We start from the raw sequence: 24,144 nt of genomic DNA, 5'->3' as shown, positions 1-24,144 counted from the left end.
AAGCCACTCAAGACTAGATGTTTACATTCATATTTTTAATTTTCAAATGCTCAAGCTGGATATATTGATTGAAGGCAGGAAAGAAAGGCGTACATTTAGCAAGACATACCAGCACATCAATTCTGATGGTGAGGACAGACCATTAGGCCAGCCAGTGTATACAGTACAGTATTAAAACACAGATAAAAGAAAGGGTGTTTGATTTTGTTGGAGAGACTGTTAGAGGTGTTGATTTAAATTAACTTCATAGGACAATTCAAGTAGGTACCACTCTGAGTTCCTATTACAAGTCCATATGTACAATGGAGTACCATTAACATGAAATTTGCCAGCATTAACAGAGATCTGACACTTCCTTCTCTAAAGGCATCATACAGGTACAAAGAGGTCACATAGTTGCTGCTGGAATAGCTGGTATACAGGTTTCAGCATTAAATACTGTAATGTGAAAGGAAAGTCTTGACAAAAGCCAAACTGAAAAATCTTTTCAACAGTGAATGAAATGTAATCATCAGTTTTTTTTTTTAGACTCAACAACAAACTCCAGCCTCTGAAGTGAGAAATCAACAAAAACCAAACATTACGATCGGACTGGTGTTAACTGCAGGACTAATGTTCTGTTTGTATGTTCTCCTGAGGAATAGCACTGTACTAACTACAAGCTTTACAGTCTCTAATCATGGCTTTGGTTTACGTTTGGCACAGAAATGAATCTCACACTCCCTATGCGATAAAGTCAAGACAAAGGCACAGAGCTGAAACTTGGAAACAGTATTGTTTGTCCTCAGGGTGAAAAATAACCACGTTGTTTCCACGTCGAACTGGAAAGCAGAAAAGAAATGCGTCAAACAACAAAATAAAGGAATCCACTAAAGCTGTCTTCACTCTGAAATAGTCAAAAAAATTACAAATTATACATTACAATTGATTTCATAAATCTACATGACACTTGCTGTGTGCAGAACAAACAGGTACAGAATAGATACAGTACATTGTGTGATCGCATAGGAAGATGTGGACACATCTGCAGGTGGAGGCTGAAACAACAATGTGTATTTATCATGTGACTCAGCATTGAAGCAGCCATGACAGCCATTGTCTCCTCTGCCATCGGTTAATATTTGTGTGTTTGTGTGTATATATTTATATATATATATATATACACATGTATGTGTGTGTGTGTGTGTTTATGAGAGGGGGATGATGGAATGGAACCAAAACAGAATCTTTTGAATATATATATATTTTTTGCTCCATAATCAAAACATGACACAAAAACGCAAAAAGCATACAAAGTGAATCACATGAGCTTCATCCATGATCAGCACACTACAAAATAACATTTGCTGATAAAGAAACGAACGCTTCCCTTTTTAAAGCTACTGCAGCTAGAGTATAAAAAGACACTTAAATACATATTTTACACACACACTATTTCATTTCTGTGCATAAAGCAGTACAAGTGTTAAACAACACTGACAAACGTGTCCATTTAAAAAATACACTTTTTTTTTTTTGTCCTTGTGAAATAACAAAAAAAACAGAAATGCAAGGGCTGAAGTACATTAATACACAAGGATACAATTGTGCACTGATTCAATTTGTTGTTTGGGTCGTTTGACATTTAAAGGGTTAATATTTCCTACTTTGAAACAAAAAACAATAAATGATGGACAGGTACAGGAGTCGGCTGCAGAGAGACAGTACAAAAACAGGAAATAGAGGAGGTAGATATGCGTCTCTACAACCAGCCTATTTGTGCGCATCTGTGCGACTAACTAGGCTCTGAAAATACTCCTAAAACCTTCTTTATATGTACTTAATGTCGAGCATTCATATTTTGTAATGCTTTAAATTTTCCTTCGTAGCTTGTACACCTATCATAGTGTCTGATGTATGATTAAAGCTTTTGCTGAGCTGGTTTACAGTAGAAACAACACAATTAAACGTTTGCTTCACAAGCACACATCTCAAACAATACTGAACTACAAAGTGTAACGTTCTTATTGTCATTACGCTGTTCTTTGGTGTTAGCGAGGATTCTGATGATTATCTCAGGCGTCTGTTTAACAGCTTTTCAAGTACCGTGCTGTGTGTGGTATGACACACAGTGGATACACCAGGATTTGTGCGCATGTCTGTGCGTGCGAGTGACATCCATGGCTTTAAATCACACAAATTTGGCTCCTTGACCTCAACTACAATAAATAAACAGCAACAAATGATGATGACACAACCTCTCCCTAAATCACAAAGAACTTAAAAGTGGAACTCTAAGTTGGTGGGTCAGATGGTGGGCTCTGTTTGACCTATGATATGGTTTGTTGTGCGGAGTGAAATTTTCACCACTAATGGCCCCGGGAAAAAAAGCAATGTCAAACTATATGTATTTGGATTAATACATTGCCGGATCTCCATCTGAAGGCACATACAAAAATAAATCCTACATTTCCCCCAATCCTCAGCTCTTATGTCGTTTAGGCCTCGACAGCAGCGAGGCCGTTGGTGTGGGGCTTGAGGCCGTTGGCCTCGCTGTGGTTGAGCGCCTGCATCTCCTGCTCGACGGCCTGCTTGTCTCTGGCCTCCTTTTCCCTCAGCAGCTGTCTGCGGTGGTAGAACAGGTAACCAGGCAACAGGAAGCCGGTCAGTGAGGCGATCAGCAGACTGAGGTTGATCTGAAGGATAGGTGGATGACAGAGATGGAGCGTTACAGTCACACATCTTCCTTGACATTATAATTAAATGTTGTAACAGGGGCTTGATTTGATTCATGTTGACTCATATTCATTTTCTAATTGGCAATAAACACAGAGTGAGTTTTGCAGGTATTTATCAACTGAAATATCCCTGCTGCTACAGCTGGATGCAAAGTGAAAGGCTCACCAAACAATTGACCATTTCTTGGGGCAAACTGAATTTCTGTAACAGATGTTTATATAAACTTGGTGGTAGCGCTAGAGGAAAAAGTCAGTGGATTCCCAAAACCTACAGACTGACACTCTCAACATCTATAGCTCACATTATGTATTTATAATAATGTAATAATAAGAGTTAATAAGAGTCTGTCCTCACCCAGTAGGGGTCTCCTTTCAGGGGTTCGACCATGGCCATGAAGAGCGGCTGCTGCAGCAGAGCGATCACGGCGCTGATCATGGACTGGAGGCCTGTCAGGGTGCCGAAGTGGTTGGACGGGTAGCTGTGGGAGAGATAGCGGGTGGTTACAGAGAGTTTGAAACAACAGGTGAAAGTACGCGGTGTTCCAGGTTAAAGGAAGAAATAACCTTACAGAGAATTGCATTATTTGTATTATTAATATAAGCACTCACACAGCAGCGTAAAGGCCTCCGCAGCAGGAGTGGATGAAGCCTCGGACCATGGTGTGGAGGATGAAGGTCAAAATCTAAAGAGGAACAAAAAAAAAAAGAAAATCACTGTATCTGAGTATTCTTTACTTATTTACTTGTTTCTTTGCTGCTGTGGCGTGTGTGTTTGTGTGTTCTACCTGAAGGGGCAGGCTGTCTATGAGGCAGCAGCACCCGAAAGCGATGAGCAGCACGTTGGTGAGGATGAAGGCTCTCATGGCGTTGGTCACTTTCTGGATCTTACGGTCACTCTTGGTTCCACTTGTCTCTCTGATGAGGAAGAAGGTGCTACATCATCACCACACTCACATTTAAACTTTACATTAATGTTCACCATATTTCATCAAAAGGCCACGACTGGCTTTATATCCTCTTTATACAGAGTCTAGGGTCATGGCCCTAGACTCTGTATAAAGATAGTTTCCTGGCCATATCTTGACACTGGATGTACCTGTGCTCTGTGCCCGAGGAAGCGGTCGGCTCCTCTACACACTCCTTCATCCTCCAGTCCATGATGTATCCAATCAGAGGACATGTGAGAAGACACAGCAGCTGCAGCGTGCCGAAGATGGAAGAGTAGAAACCCACTGAGGGAAACAGAATAAGAAAAATTTAAGATTTACCAGACAAGTGACAAAAAAGTACAGGATTTTAAGCCACATTATTACACTGCTCACCTTTTGTTTCTGCTTCCAAAACCAGCTGCTCGGAAGCTGAAATATAAAGAGAGACACATTCTGTCAATATTCCATCAAAGTTATTAATAACACACAATTAATAAAGTGTTTGCTGGGGCTGTGGTTGAGGGTTTGACACTCACGATGCTCTTCACCATGCATGACCACGAACTCCAGCATTTTGTTCATCGCCCCCATGAAGAAGATGATCCTTAACTGGGATATTCCCATGGTAACCAAACTCCACAGGAAGATGGGAGAGAACACGGACCGGCGGAACGGAACAGTATCTAAAGAGAGGAGGAGAATTCCAATTTTATGTCATGGAAAGGTTACAGCTCGACAAAAGAAGGCATCTGCTTAATAGAGATTAATGGTAAAAACTGAGGGGAATCTAGTCTGTCAACCTGTCACAATGGGATTAAGAAGACAAAAAATTCTTCTTAGACTTTTTATTCAATTACTCATCTGAGTGAGTGTTTGCTGACTTACTGGGTGCAGCGTCAGGACCTTTAGAGAGCTTCTCTGTTGAGTGTTGCACGTCTCCGTTTTTCTGCTTATGTGTCTCTGATGCCATCTTCTCGCCCGATGACGGCAGCTCTTTCATAGTGAGGATCTTACTGTTGAATGCAAACATCAGGGTTAGAGGGTTGTGGTCCTGATTAACACGTATGTGACCTCTGATCACTGAGATGTGGTCCAAGGAACAGACTGGCTGTCTAACTAACCTGTAGTCCACTTCTTCAGGTGTCGGGAAACCCTCTACAGGCCAGTTTAAGAAACAGTTGAGACAGACAGCCCCAGCAAGACCGGCCCACGTCCACATGATCACCTGGAAGGACACGCCTGCATCGTAGATCAGCTGCGTAGAAACAGGAGCGAGACAAACAGGTGAACCTTAATCTTTGTTTCACCACTGTGTGGACTCAATTTATACATAATATTTCATCTAGACGTAATCTTGATGTGAACTTAAGAGAGTAGAAATACATATTTTGGACATGATGATTGTAGAGTTTCTAATGAATTTGTTGATCCTGAAAGGGGAATTCTACATTTACAAGTGCAGAATGTGAAACTATTTTGTTTTGTGTCTTTTGTTTGAACATTGACTTGAAATGTTTGGGACACATTGTTTGTAAATACTCAAAATAAGACAAACAAGAATTTTTAGGTAAATTGCATATGCTTCAAAAGCTTCATTAACTGATATGATTTGTCACTTAGGGGCCACAGAAAGAACAATTAACACAATACTGACTTAATATTATAACATTGGTATTGTCACAGTTGCTCATTAAGACATTCAGCTGACGCAGAACATTATTTTTTAATTCAGATAATTTTTGTATCTGTTTTGGCAAATATCTGACTCTGCGAAATACTCGACTATGTTTACCAGATAGTTATAGTTATTGCGTCAGTATAACAGTAAATGTTTAAGTTACCCTGACTCCAGGGAAGGTGACAGCCGACGAAGCATAGGAGCCGATCATCAGAGACATGATGGTGGAGCTCAGGGCACCAAACATGTTGGGGAGCTGCAGGGACAAAGGAGAGGAGACATGAGAAACGATATAATGTAAATCCCCACAATACATACAGGTCATCCCACTGAATATCGACATAAGTTGATTTATACCTCAACCAAAACAACGTCAAGCCTGTGTGCTTGATCCAGGGTCTATAATGATTTAGAGTAGGAGTGTGTTGTTCTGACCAGCAGAGGGCAGACAGCTGCTTCGTGTGAGCAGGATGAACCAGCCCGGGAGAGCTGCTCTCTCCTAATTGAAGACTGTGAGTGACCTGTCCTGCCTCCAGAGTTTGCACCCAGTAACACCTCTCTCTCCCCGCAGAGCAGACTCATTAAAAAAATATTAGTTTCCATGTCATGGGAAACAAGAAACAGAGTCATGACCCAGTTTGGGTGCTGACCCCATAGTTCAGACAAAGACTAAGCCATCCTCGCACACACAGACACACATTCATGCTCTTTCTTTTCTTTGCAGTTTCAACTAATTCTTTGAGTTAGGATTAAACATGTGGAAACCGACCTATAGCAGGCTCTTGATAAACTTCACAGGGCTCTTCAGACCCAGTGCGGGGGCCTGCATGAGACACGGCCAAGGGGACGAGGTGGCGGGCACCAGGCACTAAGACATCATATATTAGATCGACCTATTTACAGTAGTAAGTAGCTTAGCAACATAACAATGACCTATTGTGCTGACAGCTCACTCAGTGTCCTTTGATTAGACTTTTAAATGGGTCAGTCACGATTAAAAAATCACATGTGTAGGATTTTAAGTCGGCTGCATGACACGCTCACAATTCCCCCTTAACACAGACCATGGTTTCCCAAACTTCTGCTGGTGTCAGCTAAACTTGTGTTACACATTTACTATGTACAGCACTAATATAGTACTGGATCAGAGTTAGTATATATACATATATAGATACATGTATATATATTACTGACTCTTGTCTTACCCTATGGCAGACTAAGGTCTATAGGTGAATAGTACAGGAAAGCGGGAGGTCACTTTGAGAGCTGACACAACAATGTGGTTGGCAGGTAAACAGGAAAAATAAGAAGTCTTTCCTGAGGATGTTCGAGGAAGAGTCAGACTGTCTGAGTGATTGGAGGAAAACATACTCGAGAACACCCATCCTCATTCAGTGTTTCTGAGAATCCAAAAACTTCACAGCCCGTCTGGGGCCATGGGACCTGCAGCACCGGGACTCTGGGGCTGCACAGGTTTGTGGAATGCAGGCGAGGGCCCTCTGAGCACACAGGGGAGTTTGCATCTCTTACTAATGTTAAAGCAAAGATATTCCCTCCATGTGAGATGGCAGCGAACTGATGTTAGCTTTCAGAAGCAATAAACAGCAAGTTGAGATTTGTGTGGAGGAGGAAGGCGAGAAAAAGCGTGAAATGTGTGCGTGTACATGTGTCGGTACATGTGCCAGCAGCAGACGAGGTTCCCTCCGCTGTGTTCTGGCAGTTCTCATAAAATGGGTTTCACACAGGACCTTGCAACACATGTCGTGCATGCTCGCGCTGCCAGGGGGACGGGGACGGAAACACATGACCACGTGGAGGCACACGAGGGTCAACCGGTGTCAGAAAGTCACACACAGACGGAGCTTTGGCTGTTCACTTGTCACGACTAATCAGTCCCAGCTCTACTCGTGCTGTGCTCACTCACTCGGGTGTTGTAAGACTTTGGCACTGAGTTTAATTAAGACTTAATGAGCACTGCATTTTTTATGCAGCTCTGAACTGGTGGAGAGGTAGATGCAAGTAGATTAAGTGGAATAAAAGAGAAAAGGAGAGAAAGGAAGGAGAGAGGTATATAAAAATGATGACAATGAGAGACGTAGTGGGAGCTACTTTTGTTTTTGTTTGACTGATCTCCTCAAGCCACAGCTGCAGCTCCTCTCTCTGCAGAGCACCCAGCAGGAAACACTAAACCGCAGCTGATTAGAGTCGGCTTCTTCTCTGCACCTCAGCTTCTCACTGAACGGGTCAAATCTTTATTCATCCAAGCATTGGCACTGTCCTCATGTCCGGCTGCAGATATCTTACATAGCACGTCTAGAATTACCACCCTGTGTTTGTATGTATCCACCAACCAGTGCAGTGTCAGTCTCATATGAGGGCATCTTTTTAATCAGTTCATCTTTGAGTACACAACTTGTCCAAATTTAGAAAATTTCCCGAAAGGCAGACTTGAGATACTATGTTCAAAAGACTCAAATGTAACCACGAAATCTGTGAGTCTAAGTGAACATTTTTGCCAAATTTGAATAGATACTCTTGTGGCATTCTTGAGATAACACGTTCACAAGCAGCAAAACAGGAATTTGTGAAATCACAGTTACATTGACCTTTGATTTTCAATGACCAAAATCTATTCAGTGCACTTTTGAGTTCAAAAGAAAGTTTGTACCAAATATCAAGACATTCCCTCAAGGTGTTCCTGAGATATTGCGTTCAGAAGACCGAAAACCTTTGACCACCCAAATCTAATCAGTTAATCTGTGACTTCAAGGGAAGGTTTGTTCCGAATTTGAAAGGAATCCCTGAACGTGTTCCTGAAATGTTGCGTTCACAAGGCACAAGATGTGATTGCTGAGGTCACAGCGACCTTGACCTTTGATCACCAAATTCTGATCATTTGATCCTTGAGTCCAACTGAAAGTTTGTATAATATCTGAAGAAATTTCCTCTCTTCTCTCATTCTTGAGCTATTTCAGGAAGACAACCTGAAAACATGCAGCCCCTGTAGCCAGCAAGGAGACATAAAGGTGGTCGGATATAAAAATGTTGGTTCAACCCAAACTTTGACGTGTGACTCTTGCTTTTAAGATTTGTTTTCAAATCAAAAGCATTTTTCTAAAAAACAATTCCCTCCAATGCCCTTTATCTGTTGAGCAGATTTTATAGTAGCTCTCGTATGTGGAACGAGGAACCAGCCACCAGCAGGACTCTGCTTGCAGTTGAAGCTGTTCAAGGGCATTCCCACATCTGTTACTGTAAAATAAGGGGGATCCTCAGTCCCGCCTCCACATGTTACGCAACTGTGCCCTCGGATGAACTTCAAAACCACATGGGTGTGTTCACAATGGTTAATGATGCAGGAGATCATTCTAAAGTAATTACTTAATCTTTTTAGCAAAACAGTTTTATATGATTTAGGGAAAGAAACGAAATGCGTGAATGACGAGCTGCAGGGCCTCAAACTTTCATTTACTTACAGTGTCACCGTGAAGAATGCAACTTTGAAAAACTGTAAATTGCTAATATGGATAATTTTTACTTTTTTCCATTTCTCTCAAAATTGTCTTTCATCTTAAATATACATGAGCTTTATATTTTAGGTTATTTTACTTATTATTTGTATTTAACTTATAGATGGAGCAACTGTGTACATTCACAAAGACATAACCTATCAGATAATTTCAGACAAGCCGACACATAAACTAAATCAGTTTACTTTAAGGTCATACACTCTGGTACACTTTCACTAAAAACACAATAATTTCCTGAACACCTGAAGCAGAGCAGCCTCTAAATACACAGTTGCAGGTTTGTTTGAATTGTAGGGATTAATTGGTTTGATTAATTGGGGTTGTGTTTTTTTGCCCCTGGCCATTTGTTTGTCAGCAGGATTACGGAAAAACTACTAAATGGATTTCCAAGAAACTTAGCGGATGTGACAAGGGCCAAGAAAGAACCCATTACATTTTGACAAAGGTCCAGACAGAGATGCCGGATTTTCTCTTCATTTTCTTAAAAATTGTGAGATTGGGCTTGATCTAGATGAAATAAGTTTGGTGCTCTACTGAAAACCTAGTTTACTATTTGTTACATTTCAAACTTCAAGCAAAACACATATTTCTTTGGCCTCTTATGATCCCTTTGCCAATTTGATCAAGTTTGTTTAATAAGTGAACTAATAGCAAGGAGATCCTGTACAGTTATATTATTTCATCAATGTTGTTCAAAACTTTCCTTATTTTTTTATACTAAATAATAACTAAAATAATTTATCGATGACATCAGATAATGTTCAAGTGTCTTCTTATTGTATTTGATGAATTGTCATGTATCATATCTCTATATCAGTCGGTTGGTTCCTCAATTTTGAAACTAACAATTCAAGTTCTCTTCTTTCCTTAAACAGAAACTGCTTTATAATCTATTATGAGCTGTTCGTCTCAAGCACATGGTTTAAATCATGATGGGGTTGTGTGTGTGTGTGTGTGTGAGTCTGTATCGTCATTCGCTCTTCAGAACAACACAACAACAGTGTGGAGGTCAGTCCTTGACGGCACAACAAACGCAATTAGAAATAGACACACAGGGGTCATACAGGGATAAAGAGAGAGGGGGGGGGGGCTCGAGCATTTCTCAGGTGCGTGTATGTATATGTGCCAAAAATACATGAATACTGACGAGTGTATCCATGTGCAAAACAATGTGTGTCATGTTTTTCTCAGATAAGAACCTAAAATCATTTAAATATTTGTCCCAAATTATCGACTAACTAATTAATTAATGGAGTAAATGTTGCAGCTCTAAAATGTTCACAACTCCACCCTCATTGTTTTGGACATCTTTGCAAAGCCTGTTTTTCACTTCTAGCCAGCCTTTGTTTATTTATCTAATATGTTACAAGTTTTGTTTACATTTTTCTTCATGTAAAAACAGCCATTTCAGCTCTTTCTCAGCAGTTTCAGTAAGATATGGGGCAAAGTTGAGTGTGCTCAATATCAATTCAATCTAAGTTAAGCCTGGTTTATACATCTCACATCGTCACAAAGCCCACGCTGCAGCCTGAGCCTGTGTCCTTGGGAGCTTTTATACTTGTACACAAATGTGTCTTTGTCGCTCTGCAATTACACCAACAATGAGCACTGCAGTTTCTACACTGCGTTTTGAGTTTAAGACATGGACGAGACTTGTTCTCAAGTGGACCAGTTATAGTTGTTGTGGTCGGCTTCACTCAAACGTACAGTTACATTTCTAAAGAGGTGCACTTCAGGCTGCTGTACCTGCACCATACACACAGCACCGATTCAAGGCAGAAGTATAAACTGGCCTTTACTCCACAGAGAGACAGGCACAGGTGTTTTAGCTTTTCTTTTCTCCAAATTCAGGCTACAGAGGAGACGGGCATTTGTCCCAGCATGAGACACATGACCCCTCAGCTTGGACCTTCACTATCTAGACATCTGCTTCATGTTCGTCTCCATGCGTTTACATAAGCACGTGCACACGTTTGTACATTTACACGTGTGCACAGTCATGCAGAGTTGAAAAGGGTCTGCCTTGGACTGCTGCGCAGAACAGAGAGAACAGGAAGTAGGGATGAAAGAAAGAGGAAGTAAGCGAGAGGGAACAGAGGAGAAAGGAGAAAGTGTGACCTTGATTGTTTTGAATAGAGGTGAGTGGGCCGAGCCTCGGGGAGGGTGTGCAGTCAGCTGCGCGCCGTCATTGGTGGAAACACAGATGGGAGAGTTTCCATCTGGGGGAAGTCATGTGCAGCTCAGACAGAACACTGTTAATGTACCGTGCACACCGACAAGCAGCACAACCTAAATACTCTCCAGGACACAACAATAAAACACGATAATAATATGCTGGTACCAGCTGACACTTCACACGCAAATACACAAGCCTGAAGTGAAGGTAAATAAACACAAGCTCCCTATCACAACACACACTGTTGCCTCAGCTGAGACAAACAGAGGACCCAAATACACTGAGACGCTCAACTACCAAAACTTCTCTGCTCAGTGGTTCCAGGAACACAAACGCACATTCATACATTCTCAGAATATCTGTTATATAACTACAGGCTTTTTTTTCCTCTTCTTTTTGCGGTTTCAGTGCTTTTTTAATGGGCCCAGTGAACAGTTCTCTACAATATCGTGACAATGCCCTTATTATTTATCTTCCTCAACATGATGACAAATATTTCCCTATCACTTTTAAATATGTAGTGATTTATTTTCTTGCTGCAAACGGCACCTCGAATGACTGACCCGGTTCAATTGGGAGATTATTTGTCCTAAGTTTCAGACTTAGACTGCTTTAAATACACTGTAAATACATGACACATTGACAATAATCGCTGGAATTGGTCAAGGACTCACATTCAGTACATAGTGTGACCATCTACTCCAACGAGAGGTTTGCATTTAACGCAACAGTGATTCCAAACAAAGTTCAGACAGAGGAGAGTCATCGCTTTATTTTCTGCCCCATTCTTATTTGGTTCTTTGTCTCCTGAGTCCAGACAAACATGAATGCTGTTAAAATACAGGCATCGCAGTGAAACTCGAACAAGTCAGTTATCTTTGGCCACCAGGGGTCACTCAATCAAAACAATAACAAAGGACCCAGTTGATGTCATGGAAGAAGCATGGCATCATGGGAGTTGTTGTCTTCACCACCATTGCCAATGAAAATCTACCTGACATGACTCAGGCGCAAATCATGTTCACTGATCGTTTATTAAAGTCTTATCCATGTTACGAATTAAACAGCAATCGTGATACATTACGAGTGACCAATAAAAACAGTGAAAGGAAAAAACTGTCTGATCGGCTAAAAGTCAGTTTTTCCTTCTTCATACGTTGTTTGCCCCACTTATAGCAGAGACGGTCAAAGCAGATAAAACGCTATTAAATGGCAACCAAAATGAAACATCCTGTTACCTTGAATAAAAATTGGGTTTAAAAATTTAAGAAAATGTAAGTACACAAGTCAACAAAATATATCACATCGTCGTTTTTAGACCTTTCAATGAAGAATTGTTACGTTTGATATCTTAAACTATCAAAACTAGAGGAAATGTGAAAATGACTTGGCCTGCCTGTTCACCAATAACCAAATGGATCTTATAAAAGTGGGAACCGACCATTGACTCATCATGTATCAGTGATGTGGTGTTTGTCAGGTTCTGTGTGTTTTCCTGTTGGTTTTGTTTGTCAGGTTCTGTGTGTTTTCCTGTTGGTTTTGTGTCTCACCGTGAGCGAGGTAAAGGTCAGGCAGATGCCGCCAAAGCCGTTCAGGGACAGAGCCAAGAAGATGAGCGCTGACAAAACTGCAAATCAACAACGAAACAGAGGAAGAGTTAAAGTGACATTTACTCTCTCAGAAACAAGTGTGGTAGACAATGTGTCCACCGTGTTCACCAAGAGCCAAACTGTGTATATTTATGTACTAACTAGAATTGAAGATTACAAAGATTTTTTTTTGTACAATTCTTTTTGTTGTTTGTTTTGTTTTGTATTCATCTTCTTTGTTTTTGTCATGTTTCTGCAGTTACATTTGTAAGTTCATTATTTCCAAAAAAGTATGTACAGTAGGATGAGGAGGTGATGACGATCTGACAGACACTCTCATAATGAGGCCGCTACACAGTGGAAGAATCTGAAGGTAGAAAGGCTCAATAAAAACACCACAGGGAATAAAATATTAGATTTCCAGACACCGTGCAGGAACAGGGGAGTTTATTATGATTGTTTAAGATTCAAGTCGCAGGATCCCTTCCTTTGAAAATACAAGTACATGGCTGCCATTGCAGGAATAATAAAGATCTGAGGAAAATTAGAGTCTCCACTTTAACCAACATTTCCAAATAATCCTGATGTAATAGTTCAACTTTCAAAACTCATTTGCTTGGTCACACAGATCAAGCTGATGTGTCGAGTCGTCTAACAGGACCTTTTAAAAACACGTTCGAGAGAATATGAAAATGTTCAACTGCCAAAATATTACAAACTGAGCTTTCCTGTCTCTGCTGTGAACGATGTGTTGCATAATTCAAGAAATAGATCAAATCCTCAGCATCATATGTTAACATGGAGAATGTTGCTCTTCTTGACCCTCAGTCGGCCTTGTCATCTTCAAGTCAGCCAGGACCTCAGGTGGTGAACTATTGTAGTATTTCCACCAGTCTGCACTCAGGCAGTGAAGCTTCACAGTGCAGAAAGACTGTGTCGTTACGCAATGTGCAGATACATATTCTTGCCACAGTTAAACAGTACTAAGCAGCTGTGCTTTACAGATATCTAGTGTCGCAGTTTGCAGTTGATTAACTGATAACGTGTGTGTGTGTGTGTGTCTGTGGGTGGGTGTATTCACCGTCAGGTTTGTAGGCAGACACGGCCATCATGGCACAGGACAGACCAAAACACGAGCTGCAACGAAACGACAAGAACATTTCAAGCTCTGCAAACTTTATTATACAATTAGAATGAGCTGTTTAACAGAACTGTTCACTAAACTGCAGTTAAGTTGCTGTTTGTCTGCCAGAGAATGAAACTGTCACATGCAACATCTGCATCTCCAGATAAACCTCTCAGTCTCCCTTTATTATCAGCTTTCATCTCTTTATCAAAGCTCACAGCACAGCTTCTGTCATCGATGTTCGAACTGTGAATTTGAGAGAGTGCATGTGTGTGATTATATTTCTAGCAGTGTAATTGTTTTATGTGAAAGTATGACTGTCTTCCCTTTTCCACACCCAAATTATGAAGGAATGTCTCTACTTACTATACACACAGTGTAGAGCCCTACCTACATTCACTCATTCACACACAAGATGAACCATCTCCCTCCTCCCACTCCAGGAATGTGATCTATCAGCTACTTTTGTGGTTGGACCGTAACAGGGAGACCAGCTCTAGAATTGCAAATGTCTGTGACCAAGAGCCCATAGGCTCTCGTCTGACAACAAATTAGCCTCTGGGGGCAAAGACCAATATTTTGGGGCTTCCGGTGTAGACAGCTGAGCCTCTGTCTTCTGTTCGCCTGTTTACAGTCTGATTAGTTTGTTTCATCACACGAGTCGAATGTTTCTACACGCAGTAGGTCTTTTAGGTCCAAATGACATTTGGGCTAATCTCTACTACATATGAATGCTGATAAATTAAAAACCATCATAAACATTCTTTTAACAGTGTGTATGTGAATGTGTCCTGGGCCCCACTGAAGGACCCCCTACTCAAATAATGTCCTCTGTGTAAGTGGACAAACAAACTGTCTCTTACTCATTCAGTTAGTTTTCACATCAGTAAGCTGGCTTTGTCCATGATGTGTGGAACACACAGACCAATAGACCTGGCCTATGATGTTTTAATTTCTTCCTTTTTTTCCCAGCAGTAGCAAAAGGCATCACTTTGTCCTGCTTCTTAAAAGCAACTATGCATTTGATAAAACATAAATTATGTTTAGATTTTTTATTACAAACCATTACCTTCCCACCAGGCGAATCGGGCGCGGCCCAAACTTGTCCATAAGGATACCGAGCGGCAGGGTGGTGGCGCTGAGCAAGAACGAGCCAATGGTGAACCCCATATTAAGCATCTGCTCCTGGTCCACGCAGCTGAGCAGCTCCTCCACCTCACCGTGAGAGGAGTTACCCGAAGACACATGCACTGAGGAGTTCTCTGTGGAAACAAGTGTGGAAGTTTGATAGGAAACACGAGGGTTAGGAATGTGTAAAGACAAATCTAAAACATGTTCTGACTCAGTGCTTCATTACTGTGGTGTTCCTACAATGTGTTGGAAAGTAAATCTAAGGGGTTCGACATATTTCTGCTGCACAAACTGTTTCTGTTACATATTTTCTAATTTCAAAGTAAATTATTGGATCATTTTAACTCTCAAAAGATAAAGATGTGATCGGTGACAGGAGGCTTGCAAGCAGCCTTAACAGTAAAATGCCAAAAAAGAATGATAACCACGTAGTATTTTTTTTTCTGGACATTGGTTTGAACTCGTCGTTATCTTAAAAACTAAAAGCCAATCACGACCAAAAAGAACTGTTCCAACATTTAAACATAATTAATGAGTTCTGTCCAACAAACTATTAGAAATGTCCAATCACAGAAATTGAACTTAAACGTACAATATGTAACTTCAGCCAATAGGGGTCTCTCAATTAGCACTTTACAGGGAGAGCTTCGGCAACAGAACGCACAGGAAATGCCTATGAATAATGGTGTTACATTACAAGTGACCAATACAAAGAGTGGAAGGAAGAAACCAATTGGTGTGATTTTCCTGCGTCATACGTCGTTTGCCCTGGAAGTTACAGCAGAGACGAGCAAATCCACAGCTTAAGCAGATATGACGCAATTAAAAGGCGACCAAAATGAAACATCTCGTTACCGGGAGTGAAATTGGGGATTTCTCTGGGTTTGCACATTGTTTGAACAAATATATAACACAGGTCTCGTTGTTAGTAGACATTTTAGTGAAGAATTTTTACATATTATTGCTTTAATTGGGGTTTTAGATTATAATTATCATGTTGTTAAGTGAGTTCTCAAAGACCCCAACAATAGCGTTGAGTTATTACCTGAGCACAGGTGGGAGTAGAAGCCTTCCCTCTTCAGCATGATGAGCAGGGAGCCCCATCCCAGCAGCACAGCAGAACACAGCAGGTTTTCAATCACCGCTGTCACCGCCATCCACCAGCGCCTCTTGTAGGCCTGGAGGAGAGTGGGCTTCATCATCGCGGCTGCTCTCTGGAGGAGGGGAGAGGAGGTTAATGTAACGATCAGAATTAAGTGAAGACACAAAGGATCGACAAAAGTCTCTTCGTGGTATGATACAAAAACGAGGGCTGCGAGCAGCACTGTGCAGGGCCCGAGCACTTGTGATCGTATAAATCTTCACCTTTGCAACAGTCTAAGATCAAAGAGATCTATGACCACCAACTCGAAATATAACAGTATATACTTAATAAACGTACGGTTAATATGGGCATAACGATGCTGCATAAAGAACAGGATGAGGCAATACTTGGTCTTTATTCTGAGTCTGACATCTTTGATGCTGAGGACCTAGAATTATGTTCTCCAGGATCAAGCTGGATGCATCTTGGTATCCAGCTCTCTTAAATGAAGAAGGCTCCTTTGATAACATACAAGACTATCCCTGTTAGTCATCAAAGGATGAAAAGAAGGAAGAATAAGCTATAAAAGCATATATCCCATGTTGTGCATTTGAAGGGGTTTGCATAGCTTGTGTATCAAAGGTTAAAATAGTAAGTTACAAAGAAGTGTTATAATTTATGACCATATCAACAGTGCAGTAAATCGAGGAAATGACCGTAATGGCACACAAGATGAATGACCAACACTTTATAAAAACCTGCTGAATTCATATTTATGTTCCTGGAAAAACGGGGCGTCGCTTCCTCTGCAACAATGAAGTTAAAACCCCAGCGTTGAGTCATAATCCGCATAATCTTAAAGTTGTAAAACGAGGGTTACTTCCTGTTGCCATTAGGTGGCGCTATCACTACATTCAAACTGATAGATCTGTTCAGGCTGGGGCTCTGATGAAGCCTGAGCAATTTGGGGCTGATTGGACAATGTGCAGTGGAGTAAAAAAAAAAGTCCTATTCACAGTGAATCAGTAGGTGGCGCTATGACCCTGAGTTAACATTGACATATGGAGCTGGACTATTAACATGTGACCGAATTTTGGTGCTGATTGAACAATGCACAGTGGAGTTATAACAACTTTGTCTTCTTTGGCGAAGGATCAACCTTCGCCGCACCACAATGTTTACAGTTTGTGGAAATGTCATAATTCTGACCATGGGTGTATGACTTGTCTGAGCTCATTTGAGCTGTATATTATAAAGCAACCAGGAGCAGTGCATCAAAGTATACAAAATTTCACTTTCTGTCATCAGCAGGTGGTGCTGTCACGATGAGTCAATATTGACATATGGATCTGTTCAGGCCGGCATTGTGATCATGTGAAGGAGGTTTGAGGCTGTTGGACAATGCACAGAGGAGTTATAACAAATCCCTCTTTTTTGGCAATCATCAAACTTTGACGCTACAGCATGGTCACACCGTGACGTACACTAAAACTTTTAACAAATTGTAATCTCCATAGAGTTGAGATGACATTCACCGAATTTGAAGTTGATCTGATGAAAGCTCTAGGAGGAGTTCGTTAAAATACACAACGTGTAAACTGACCACTAAATCCAAAATGGCTGACTTCCTGTTGCATTAATCGAATTGGTGACACAGACTTTTATTTCCAGTCACTATACACATGTGTACCAAATTTCGTGAAGATTGGTTAAACCAGTTTTAGGGGGTGCTGTTGTTTTCGAGTATGTTCAAGCCCTCAAAAATGTGATTTATTTGCCTGAATAATCAAACGAAAAGCATAATAGCCAACGTTAGAGATTAGGGTTAGTTGCAATGTTAAAAAAAAAAAAAATACCTGGATCCAGGTGGTCTAGATCCAGATCCAGACCAAACTTTAGAGGGTTCTTCCCTGACACATACTGTCCCTCAACACTCCATCGAGTTTCATGGTAATTGGCTTACAAACAAACAAACACAAATGACAACCCCCTCCTTGGTGGAGGTGATAAAATACAATCAAAACTAAATTACAATAAAAGTGACCCACGCAGGACCAATCATGACCACCATCACTAAAAGCTCTTTCAACTTCCTGAACCTAAAGTAAAACCACTCATGATCCATTTGGAGTTCAGTGGGTAATGAGTTAAAAGTCCTGATGCCCCACACAGAGAGGGGCTTGTGAAAGGTCGCCTTCTTTCAGTGAAATAAAAAACCGAGATATTTCATTATGTTTGCTTCACTGAAGCGACCTGGTGGAGACACTGCAGACGTTTCTGTCTGTTTGCCTAATGACCACCCGTGTGACCAGCCACTGTTTTGTAAATCCCAGCTAAGTACCTGACACCTTGCTCTTCATTGTAGTCAGCAGTCGACCCACTGTGCTGTCAATAGAGCGGCTGTTTCACCCTTGTTTTTGACAAGAGGATACAGGGATCAAATTTTTAAAAGGGTGACAAAACAGCAGCACTGAGTCGGACTGGAAGCGTCTCTCAGCGGCATTTAACCACATATCTTTGCTGTTATCTCTCTGGGTCAAAAGTAAGTGACGATTCAGCCTTTATGTACAAAACACAAACAAAACAGAGGAGTGAATCTGATGACGTGACTTAAAAAATAAAGTCATGTTAGTTGTGACCGCCTCCAAAGTACACACACGCACAGGACACACAGGACACGTCTGGATATTGCGACATGTGACGGGATCTCACGCACACACATCTGGAAAACATCTAAATACGAAGCAAAGATCCAAATATAACCAGCTATTCTGTTTGGCGGTCAACCAGAGAAGAAGTGGTAAGGAAGAGAGGGCGGAAAAATCTCAGCCACTCGCAGTCAAGGAAACGGTTTCAGTAGTTCCTAATGAGGGCATCTCCTTTGTGTGTGTGTGTGTGTCGCACCGGAGAAGCAGAGAAGATCTAATGGGACAGATTTGTCTCTGCGTGTGCCCATGAACCTGCGTATGTGTTCATGGGGGGCGCGTGTAATGCGATTATCCATAGCCCAGTGAACTGCTTTGTACTAAAATGAGAGTTTGAAAAGGGGGATTTCTGTGGTAACTGACACCCCACCATGAGAGCCCACTCAGCACTCACACACACACAAGACTCCCCAAAACTCAACAATGAGGCATCGTAGCGTGGAAACTCATTCAGTCTGCTCAGTAAATGTTTAACACACAAATTGACCTGTTACACACAGTTAAGAGGCGACCAGTTTGACTATGAGTGTCTCTAATGTGGGGTGACACTAATGACTTAGAGGCCAAGTACGGCCGCGGCTATCGATTGTTTTCAGTTAATCAGACGATTATTTTCTCGATTAATTGTTTGACCTGTAACAAAGGTAAGTGTTTGCTCAAAAATTATGTAATGTTTTCAAAAAAAAACAGGCAGAAAAATGTAAAAATGTTCAGTCAGTCAACTGTTTTATCAACTAATTGTTTCAGTCCTAATAAATATGAATGTTTGAATTAAAATGTTTTATAATTTATACAGAACAATATATTCCTCTTCACATTTCTACTACACGTCTATTAAGATCTGTAAAATTTAATGCACAATTTAATGCTGAGGTTACAACTGTGTCACTTTCTTTAAATACAGCCGTGCTTTGACATCATCGTTGCCCAGAGCCACATACGACAACTGTTCCTCATGCCTTAACTTATGAGTCATCCCTCCTCTACTATATGTAATGAGTCATGAGTTGTGGAAAATCTGCAGATCAATGGTCAACTCATCAGTGAAAGCGTTCAGGAGCCCTTTGACATCTTATGCTGAAATATTTATTGAAGCTTGGCCAAGGAGAAAATCTGAATTCATCAGTACAACAACTGTGCATGATGTCCTCTCATATTCTGAAGTCTGCTTTCCTGCAGTCACACTTTAAACCCCTACAGATCATTTAATCTATGGGTCTGCTAGTTCCTAAACAATCAAATGAATGTTCTAGTTCTGGAGACAGTATTGCCTGCTTACGCAGTCCCATATCTGTGGTGTCTAGGGAGTGAAGCCTGGGACCTCTGCCAAGCTCTCGCAATTCCCCAAACACGACAGCCAGCTGCAATGTGCCCCAGAGAGAGGACAGGAGACAGTGTCTCCGGAAATCCCAGAACATCATGGAATATCAGTTTGTTAATGTTAAATAAATGCAACCCGTCAAACCAGGTTCATATTACAATAAGCTAAATACTCCTGTAAATACATAAACATGAAAGATGGGAGAAAAACACTGCAGTCCTGTATTGGTGTAAAAATACATGGTAAGTTAGCCAAAGCTAATACATTGTTTGGCAGTATCTGTCAGAGCAATAGTAATGGAGATTATGTTCAAAGGAGATAAAACCAGAGGAGCTGACCCAGATAACCAATATGTCTTCGTCTAATCAATTAATTCCAATAAATAAAGCGGATCACACCATATAATAATAATTCCTTGTTTAAAACTAGGTGTAATGCCTGAGTAACTCTGAGCTTTATGAATCTGAACCAAAGTCTTTTGTGTCTTTTATATTTCATTGTACATTGTAGAAACTAGGACGGGTTTTGTGTGTTGATGCAGGAGAACAGACAAACACAGTGTGAATGGACACAGTTCATTAGAGGCCAAGAGGCTACTGTCACATGGATTGGATTTACTCTGCTGTGGCCCGACCACGAGTATCAACACACAACAAATACTACACATATGACCCTCATGCTGGTCAAGGCTCACACAATGAGGACACAATGTTGTTAATGCAACGTGTCACTCTCGGAAACATTGTGTGTCTGCACCAGGAGAGACTGAGGTATCATTTGCTCTTGGGCGAGTAGTGGAAGCTCAGGTTATACACCCACGTGCACAAATTCATGGCAGGCTGAACAGGTTGACAAATATTAACTACCGGTTCTGGTTAATGAGGAGAGTCCCTGGTGTTGTGACGCAGGAGAGTCGACGCACAACAAAGACTCGCCAACAAGCTAAAACATGAGGCTTTTAGTGTTGGCATCGCAGGCAGCTGCAAGCCACTGTTATAACACTGTGAAGTGTGTGTGTGTGTGTCTGTGTGTGTGTGTCTGTGTGACTGTGTATTTTCACATCTGTTTGACATTTCGAAGCGAGGACATTTTGGTCACTGTTACTTTTTCAAAGCTTAGAAGGTTTAAACTTGGTTTTAGGGTTCAGGTATGAATTATGTGATGTTTTGTTAGAATTAGGTTAAGTTAAGTTAAGTTAAGTTAAGTTAAGTTAAGTTAAGTTAAGTTCAATTAGAATTAGGGTAGGTTAGGATAGAATTGGGTTAGCTTAGGTAATATTAGGTTAGGTTATGATTGGTAAAGTTAGGATGGAATTAGGTTAGGATAGGCTAGGTCAAAAAAAACGCAGCACTCTGGATGAGTACAAAGAGGCCACGGGCGCTCAAGGAAAAGTACGTAAAAATACCTTTAAATATTTCTTCATAAAACCAAATCTAGTCAATTTAGAGGTTAAAATTTGGGCGTTGTAAAAAGTACGAGTCAGGATGGGCAGAGGAGCCTTGATTTGTATCAAATGTCGTGGTTCTGCTCAGTGGCTGAACTTATTATCTGACATCCTGGTTAACGTTAAATTGGGTAATAGTGAGAGTTAGGCAGGTGCTGGTCATGGTTAAGGTTATGGTTAGGAGGTTCACAATGAATGGAGGTCAATGCACAGTCCGGATTTTAGGTTTAGGTTAGGGTAAGGAGCTAGGGAATGTATTATGTGAATGAGTGTCCTGACAAACATAGAAGTACAAACATTTGTGTGTGTGTGTGTGTGCAGAGGGAAGTCCATACTGACAGCAGCACCATATAAGGAGTCTGTTTCCTGAAATACCTGGCGCTGAATGATGCAATGTTGCCATCATGACTAACTGAACTGTTGAGGCCATACAGAGTATTTATAGTACAGGATATGTGTTATATATCTAACTATTAAACGTATCTCTACTCTTTGGGAGTCAGCATTAGAGTTAGAGACCATGACACGCTGACTTCATCACGTGTCTTTGTGTCTAACTGTGCTGTTTCTGCTCCCACATGCGGCCCTGCTCTTTTTTCCCCGCGGGGATGTGTGTGACCTTGACCCGCCGTGTTTATCGACCTCAGTGCGACACAAAGGATCGCAGCCCAAACTCTTTATTCTCACCAGTTTCCAAGAAAACAAACCTCACGCTCTGGGAGCCTCTGTTGCCCCAATGAGTCCCGAACAAAATAATAATAATGACACCCCTGGAGCTGCCTGCCTGCCCGGCCCCGGCCAGCAGCTGTCCCCCCGCCTGCATGACCTCAGCCCCCGGCTCCGGTTACCGGCCCTGGAGAGGCCCGTCTGATGCCATGTTCAAGTCCTGTTCGAAATGTCGAGATTCCTCCCTGTGTCCAGCGATAGCCTCTAAATCCAGAGGCTTATTTTTGTATCTACTCAATTAAATATCATCAAATAATTAACAAAATGGCCAAGATATTGATTATTTCACCTGACTTCAAATATATCTAGGTGTAAGTGTATTAAAACATAGAAAAGCAGCAAAATCTAACATTTGAGCAGCTGAAAAATGTTTGTCGGGCTTTTCTTTTGAAGGCTACAACTCTTTTCCATATAAATTCTTAATATTAATTCAACAAGTGGTCACTGTCTCAATAGATAGTTGGGCCTATAAAATAATAATAATAATTTGTATTTTTATAGCGCTTATCTTAAACAAGATTACAAAGTATTTCACAAAATCCGTGGCAAGAAAATGAATGAACTAAAACATCAGACAGTAGTGGTGCATTTTAAAAGGCCTATGTTGTGTCTAAAAAACCCTAAATATTTAAAAATCCCTCTAATCTGTAAATGAAGCACACGTTGATTTTTGAGAAACCAGTGAATGTAAAAGTATTTTTGGGGAAATAATATTAAAAGATGAGTGGATTGTATATTTATGTTGTGGTTTTATTTTCTTCTCAAATGGCTTAATCAATGAATTGATCACCAAATTGATGAGTTGTACATCAACTTACCAACCAACCAGCCACTTACTATATTTGAGCCTTCATTGTCGCCTGTGGAATGTATTGGCTCTACAGGTTTATCACCGGTCATGATAATTGATCGTTGCAGAGTTTATTTCTAGGACTGTAATTTCTGTAATTAAACCCTTTGCTGTCTTGTGGATATATGAAATCATTTTGTCAAAGTCTCTTAACACAGGCCTAAAACAGCCAATTTTATAATAGGTCGACAAAAAATGGGTCTTTAACGTGTGCTCCTGAAGGCAACATCTGTCCTTTCTCTCCCTGACATAAACGTGTCCGCGCTGCTGCTTGTGGCCAAAATGAAAAAAAAATAAATAAACAAACGTGAATTAAAAACCCAAGACTTTCACCAGCTCTGTGTTTCCAAGCTCAGCGGTGAGCAGCATCGTTGAATTTACCAACTGCTGCTGAATGACTTTAACCAATGTGAAAGGTGATGAGAGAGGAAACAACTGTAAAGACATGTGAACAGAAACAACCCCCTCATCCTGGTTAGCAGGAGGTCGAACAGCAACACTTATCTCTCGTGTGTGAACAAGACTTTTAACTCTCACACACACACACCCAGGTCTGCACGCACACACACACACACACACAGGCATGTGGGCGACTCGCGGGTTTTCCAAACGGTGTAAAAATTTGACTGAGTCTCAGTCCTCTGCCACGTGTGAGAAGCAGCAGCCGGTTTGTCCTGCTTCACGCCTCCACTTCCCGCACATCACCATTCATAAACTTAGTATTACTACACCTAAAGTTACACTTGTTACCAGACACAGTGAGTATTTACGTGAGTTTATCGGGCTACTTACTTCACTTGTAGTTGAAGAGCAAAACAATGTCTTTTAAAAAGCTTTTGCTGAAGTGAGAGGGGGAAGAAAAAGATGAAGAAAAATGTACTCGCTCAGCTGATTGTTTTCTCTCCTCACAGTCAATGAGACCGTCAAACTCCCCCTGAACTAAACCTCTCCTTTCTTCCCCCTCTTTGCTGATCCTTTCTTCTTTGTGAAGCTTTCCTGGTAGTACGAGGCTCCACACCTCTTTTTCTCTCTCTGCTACAGACTCCCCCCAATTTGACTTGTAATTCCCTCCCTCTTTCTGATGCTGGAGGGGCGGAGAGAAGTCACCACCCTGCTGCTGCTGCTGCTGCTGCTGCAC

At 41.1% G+C, this 24,144-nt stretch overlaps 1 protein-coding gene across 1 annotated transcript; it reads right to left on the bottom strand.

Moving 5' to 3' along the window:
- Positions 1–20: 20 nt before the first annotated feature.
- slc43a1a (solute carrier family 43 member 1a) lies at positions 21–24,041 on the bottom strand. The gene is made up of 15 exons (XM_035161186.2): positions 23,799–24,041; positions 15,922–16,090; positions 14,815–15,007; positions 13,701–13,756; positions 12,581–12,657; positions 5,488–5,580; positions 4,768–4,901; positions 4,532–4,659; positions 4,183–4,329; positions 4,040–4,075; positions 3,814–3,949; positions 3,503–3,632; positions 3,327–3,400; positions 3,073–3,196; positions 21–2,675 (listed from the first exon to the last, which is right to left on the bottom strand). The coding sequence occupies exons 2-15, from the start codon at positions 16,076–16,078 to the stop codon at positions 2,478–2,480; spliced, it is 1,683 nt and encodes a 560-aa protein (XP_035017077.1). The 5' UTR covers positions 16,079–16,090; positions 23,799–24,041; the 3' UTR covers positions 21–2,477.
- Positions 24,042–24,144: the final 103 nt, after the last annotated feature.

This window comes from Hippoglossus stenolepis, chromosome 7, assembly GCF_022539355.2.
Source record: "Hippoglossus stenolepis isolate QCI-W04-F060 chromosome 7, HSTE1.2, whole genome shotgun sequence".
NCBI classification, from domain to species: Eukaryota; Metazoa; Chordata; class Actinopteri; order Pleuronectiformes; family Pleuronectidae; genus Hippoglossus; species Hippoglossus stenolepis.
Note: the sequence above shows the minus strand (reverse complement) of the source record. Positions and strands in the feature narration are given on the sequence as shown.

Bases quoted from the DNA above. Each gene is read 5' to 3' on its own strand.
- slc43a1a (XM_035161186.2), bottom strand. From the start codon at position 16,078: ATGATGAAGCCCACTCTCCTCCAGGCCTACAAGAGGCGCTGGTGGATG. The intron at 15,008-15,921 runs GTAATAACTCAA...TTGTTTCCACAG, and splicing joins CTACTCCCACCTGTGCTCAG to AGAACTCCTCAGTGCATGTG. The intron at 5,581-12,580 runs GTGAGACACAAA...TTGTCCCTGCAG, and splicing joins TGACCTTTACCTCGCTCACG to CTCCCCAACATGTTTGGTGC.